Source organism: Balaenoptera borealis (assembly GCF_965194805.1).
Source record: "Balaenoptera borealis genome assembly, chromosome: 1".
NCBI lineage: Eukaryota > Metazoa > Chordata > Mammalia > Artiodactyla > Balaenopteridae > Balaenoptera > Balaenoptera borealis.
Window position 1 is genome coordinate 64,805,585 of NC_138860.1, and position 6,000 is coordinate 64,811,584.

The 6,000-nt window shown below is 46.1% G+C and overlaps 1 protein-coding gene across 1 annotated transcript in view; it reads right to left on the reverse strand.

Moving 5' to 3' along the window:
- Positions 1-3,418, reverse strand: part of LOC309613783 (uncharacterized protein) — a 629,462-nt gene extending 626,044 nt beyond the window's left edge. The window contains exon 1 of the mRNA XM_082361122.1: positions 3,295-3,418. Within this exon, the coding sequence (XP_082217248.1) occupies positions 3,295-3,313 (19 nt within the window). The 5' untranslated portion in view covers positions 3,314-3,418. The remainder of the gene's footprint in view (positions 1-3,294) is intronic.
- Positions 3,419-6,000: the final 2,582 nt, after the last annotated feature.

Consider the following 6,000-nt stretch of genomic DNA (forward strand, 5'->3'; position numbering starts at 1 on the left):
GAAATAATATTAGTTTGTAAATGTTTTAGAGTACAAGATCCACACAATTTTATCAAATTATATATTAATAACAAATGTGTAGAAGCTTAAATAAAAATATGTGATGCCATTTACAACTGACCTAAATAAATACTTAAATAGAAGCCCAATAAGACATTTATAGGACCTCTATACTGAAAATTACAAAATGCTGATGAAGAAAATTTTAAAAGTCCCAAACAAATAGGGAGACATACCTTGTTCATGGATTAGAAAACACAACATAATAAAGCTGTCAATTCTCCCCAAGTTAAGAGGCTTAATACAATTACTCTTAAAATGCCCTCAAGGTTTTTGTGGATATAGACAAGCTTATTCTAAGATTTATATGGTAGGAAGAGGCTGAAGAATAGCTAAAACAATTTGTAAAGGAAGATTAAAATGGGAGGAATTAATCTACCCAATTTCAAGATTTCGCAGTAGTGATGGAGGGTAGATACATAGATCAATGGAATGGAACAGAGAACCCAGCAATAGACTGACACAAATACATTTAACTTGGTTTTGACAGCAGTGCAAAAGCTATCAAGGAAGAATAGACTTTTCAAAAAATGGTACTGAAACAGTTGGACATCCCTCGACAAAAACAAACAAACAAACAATGAACCTTAACCTAAACCTTACACATCTTACACAAAAATTAAATCAAAGTGGATCATAATCTTAAATGTAAAAGCAGGACATTTTTAGAAAAAAAAAATAGGAGAAAATCTTTGGCATCTACAACTAGGTGAATAATTCTTAGACTTGACACCGAAAGTATGATCAATAAAAGCAAAAACTGATCAATTGGATCTCATCAAAATGAGTTAAAAATGCTTCATAGAAGATCCTTTTAAGTGGATGAAAGCTCAAATTACACAGTGGGAAAACATATTTGAAAATCCCATAGGAGACAAATGACTTGTATCTATAATATACAAAGAACTCTCCAAACAACTTAAAAAAATCCAACTAGAGAATAGGCAGAAGACAGGAACAGACATTTCATGGAAGAGAATATACACATGGCAAAGAAGCACATGAAAAGATGTTCAACATCGTTAGCCATCAGGGAAATGCAAATTAAGACCATAATGAGATATCAGAGAATAACTAAAATTAAAGTATAGTGACAACATCAAATGCTAGCGAGTACGTAGAAAAATTATATCACATCACTGGTGGGAAAATAAAATGGTTTAGCCACTCTGAGAAACAGCTTGACAGTCTCTTTTAATCCTAAAAGTAGATTCACCCTACAATGCAGTAATTGTACTCTTGAGCATTTATCCAAAAGAAACAAAAACTTAATGAAGTTCCCACAGAAACTTACACATAAATGTTCATAGCAGTTTTATTTCTAATAGCCACAAACTGGCAACTCCCCAAATGTCTTTCAATGGGTGAATGTTGAAACAGATTGTGATAAAATCTTATGATAGAATACTACCGAGCAACAACAAGGAACAAATTATTAATATATGCAAAAATTGAAATGAACTTCAAGGGAATGATGCCGAGGGAAAAGTTTTTAAAAGCCAATCTCCGAAGATTAAGTAATTCATGATTATGTTTACATATTATTCTTAAAATAACAAAACTGTGGAGATGGAGAACAGATTAGAAGTTGCCAAGGGTTAGAGATGGGGGTAGAAGGTACAGCGGGGGAACTCTGTGAGGTTTTTGTGGTCCCAGTACAAATAATACAGCAATCTTGGTTTTAATCCCTAAAGATTTTTAAAAGCAATTCCTAGTAAGAGGTGTCCAGATATTTAGCAATGGCAGCAGATTAGAGGTATAGCTCCCCAACATGACAACTTCGAAAGAGATCTATACTATCAATACTAATTTAATGCATATGTTAATTTTTAAAAGGCCAGTCACAATACTTAAAAGGTACATATCTTAACGATATTACTCTGGGTATCCAGCTATACCAGATGGACTAGCAGGATTTTCTGTCCATTCAATCTTATTTAAGACAGTAAATCTTATAATAAGACAGTTAAAAAAAGAAAAAGAAAAACAACAAACCTCAACTACAGTTGGATATTCTCACAGCAAGATGAGGTGAAAATACGTAGCAGCGGTTCAAAAGCTTAAGCAGTGGCACCTAAATTTGGCTGCACATTAGAATCCTCTGAAGCACTTTTTAAAAACCCTCACACCGACGGTTGGTCATGCTAGACCAATACAATCATTTTAACTCTCCTCAGACGATGCCAATGTCTAGCCAGAACGGAGAACCAGCGGACTAAGCAGAAGGGGATGTTTCTACAAAGATCTCTTAACAATAAGTCCTCTCACCCAATCAAGATTTACCTCCCCGCAAAGGGGTAAAGAAGGCTAGATGTTGTCCATACTTGCTTAGCTTTAATTAGCACTTGTGACTTGCCCAAAACCTAGATCATGTTTCCCCTAAATTTCATGTTATTCCCTAAGTTTTTCAAACCCAAGGCTAAGGGGTTTGCCAGGATGAGATTTTAAGCGCTCACACAGGGGAAGTCCCTGGCAAACCAGGACAGCGGTCACTCTACACTGCAATGTAAAGCATCCTAAATAACCCTGCCACTGCTCCCAGATACTAGTCTGTGCCAACCAGTGGAGAAAAGGCATTCTCCATTACTACCATGGCAAATGCTACTGTACTTACCTTGGCTAGTCCCTATCTTTTCCAGGCGCCACTCCCCTTCACCTGCTGGTGGACGCTTCGGCCAGCTGACAATGCAGATATTTTCAAACTTTAAGGTGAATAAAAATCATCTGGAGGGCCTGTTGTAACAGAGATCACTGAGCCCCACCAGAGTTGCTGATTCCATAGGGCTGGGACCGGGCCCTAAAACTTGAATATCTAACACATTATCAGGGGATGCTGGGAAAGCTGGTCAGGTAATGGTAAAGCTGGCCAGGAAAAAGAAACCCGACGTGTCAGATCATAAAGTATGGAAGGGCAAGCCCGCCGGCAGTCCAGGCCGGGGGGCGGGGGGGCGGACCTGGGTCCCCAGCCCTACAGGGCCAACGGCAGACCGGCTCGGGCGCCCCTCGGAAGCGCGGGGTCCCCGCTGCCGAGTCTGTGCCCCCGGCCGGCCCCGGCTCCCCTCTGCCCACCCTGCGCGCGGGGGCTGGAAACGGCCGCGGAGAACCAGGCAGGGCGGGAAGGGGGGCTCCAAAGAGGGTCTGGCGACTCGAGTCGCTCCGTTACTCGGTGGGCTCAGCGCGCGCCGTGGGGGAAGAGAGGTGGAGGTCCGGGAAGAGGGGACGGGCGGCACTCACGTAGACCAGCAGCAGCCATGGGTAGACGGCGGGCTCGGCCACCACGGGCGACTCCAGCCTCAGCTTCTCCCCCACGTTTTCGCGCGCGGCCCCCGCACCAGGCTAGTCTGGCGGTTGGGGGAGGGGCGGGGCGCCGCCGGCGGGGGCGGGACAGGCGGGCGGGCGGGCGGGAGGCTGAGGGGAGGGAGCCTGGCCTGGGCCTCAGCCGGCGCCGCCGCCGCCGCCGCCGCCGCCGGCCTGCTCCCGTCCGGCCCCCGGCTCCCTCTTTGTGGTCACAGGCCCGGGGCCTCCAGCGCTGCTGCCAACTGGGGCCGGCGTGAGGCAAGCACAATGAGCCGGGGCCCGGCTGAACCACTCACTCGCGGCGAGCGCCTCCCGCCCCGTGGACCCGCCCCCACGCACGCACGTACGCACGCACGCACGTACGCACGCAAGCACGCACGCACGTCTTCAGCTGCCCCCCCCCCCGGCCACACCCACCGGCCCGAAGTGGAGACCCGGGGAGACCCCTCGGGGCCTGGGGTGGCGGGTTCGACTCCCGCCCTTGACGTACCGTGACACCTCCCCCCCAATATGTTTCTAGGTATTATATGTATATATGAATATACTATTATATACACACTTGCGTATGAATTTATATGTGTATGTACATGCGCATATTTACATATAGGGGTGTGTGTGTACACATTGTATATATGTATGTGTATATATCTTATATATATGATATATGTATGTATATATACGATGAATTTCTATATACAGTACATATATATTTTTATGCTATATGCTTTTATATGTAGGTGTATATGTGTGTCTATATGTACGTACGTGTATGTATTGCATATATTATATGTGTATGTATGTATACTGTCTATATGCACACCTAAATATCTTTGTATGTGTGTATATACGTATGCTATATATGTACCTAGGTGTGTATATTGCATATGTTATACGTATGTGTACATACTGTATACATACCAACTATGCATTTTATATGTGTGTATGTATAGTGTATATGTATGTGTGTATTGTCTATATTGTGTGTATATGTGTGTATACATACTGTATATATACAAACTGCATTTTATATGTGTGTATATATGTATGTGTGTATTGTATGTACTATGTGTGTATATGTGTGTACGCATACTGCATATGTACACAGCTGTATATTTTTGTATGCTTGTACATATGTACGTGTGTGTGTATATACACACACACCCCATATGGATTCTGTTTGTCTGGAGAACCCTCACTGATACGGACACTTATGACAATTGAGTACCTGCTCTTTGCCAGCCAGGGAGCCAAAGGCTTGTCTTTCGGTGTCTCCCTTAAGTATCACGAGTCCCAGGAGGGAAGGTGATGCTGCTCCTACCAGTTGAGGTGCCTCAGGGTCAGTTAGGTGGACAGGGCGGGGGGCTGGAGCCTGGTGGAGCCCAGGTGGAGTTCTAGCAGCAGTACAGCCTAGCAGTCCCACTTCCCCGGGTGCTTCTCACAAAGACGCCGAGGGAGAGTCGGGACCTGAAGGAGGGAATGAGGAAGCTTCCGTGGGTCCGCAAGCCCAGACCAAGGCTGACTCGTCAAGAGTGTTAGAGGTCAGGACTGTGGTTACCCTGGGGGTGGGCTTACACAGAGCCATTCATATCCTGAAAAAGTATCCATTCTGCTCTTGTTTGTATGGTTACCCCCCTCCCCCAAATCTTTTAAAAACAGATTCTCTTGGTTGCTGGGAACACACACGGGGAAGTTGTGTGTGAGGGGGTATGATCCAGGGGACAGGGAGGATAAGCCCCCCACTCGTAGGGCAAGGAGTGGCTCAGCTTTGTGAGCTGAGGATGGCCCACGAGGTTCCAGAGAGAAGGGTCCCTGCTCCGTTCCTGCTCTGTGCACCCCATTCCCAGCCTGAGAAGCCCAGAGCCACCCCCCCCCCCCCGCAACACACGCACACCAGGGAGGAGAGCCAGTCACCCTGGCTCCCAGGCTCCGGCTCCAAGGCTCCCGGCACTAGGAGCTATTTTCAGCTTTCATGCCCTAGGACACGGCCAGAGCTATTGTCTCCGGAAACTCTCTGTCTGTCTCTCGCCCGGCCTCCCTCCCTTCCTCCCTCCCTCCTCCGCTTCTTCCCCTCCAGCTCCATCTGTCCTCCCCTCCACCCTGCATTTCTACACAGGATGGCTCACAGACAGCTGCTCCCCGTGCCCACCTGCCACCATTCCATGGATGTCAAAGCAAGCCCTGGGGACTTCCCTGGAGGTCCAGTGATTAAGACTCCGAGCTTCCACTGCAGGGGACGCGGGTTCGATCCCTGGTCAGGGACATAAGATCCCACATGCCACACAGCACGGCCAAAACAAAATGAATAAATAAAGTTATAGTGATGAAACAGCCCTAGTGGTGCAAGGATGGGACGTATAGCTCTATGGTATAGAAAAAAGGTCCAGAAACAGATATATGAGAACTTGATATGATAGAAAGTGGGGAAATTAAGGAGTTTTCAATAAATGGCATTAGGACAATTGCATATCCATGTGGGGAAAAGTAAATTAGAAAAAAAAAAAAGCAAGCCCTGGTCAGGTGTGACCTTGGGCCCAGGGCCATTGGCACAGGTTGTCATGTGGGATGTTCTTCCTTAGACTCCTCCCTCCCTCCTGTGTCACTGTCACTTCCTCCAGAACCTTCCTGGACTCCCCTCCACAAGCC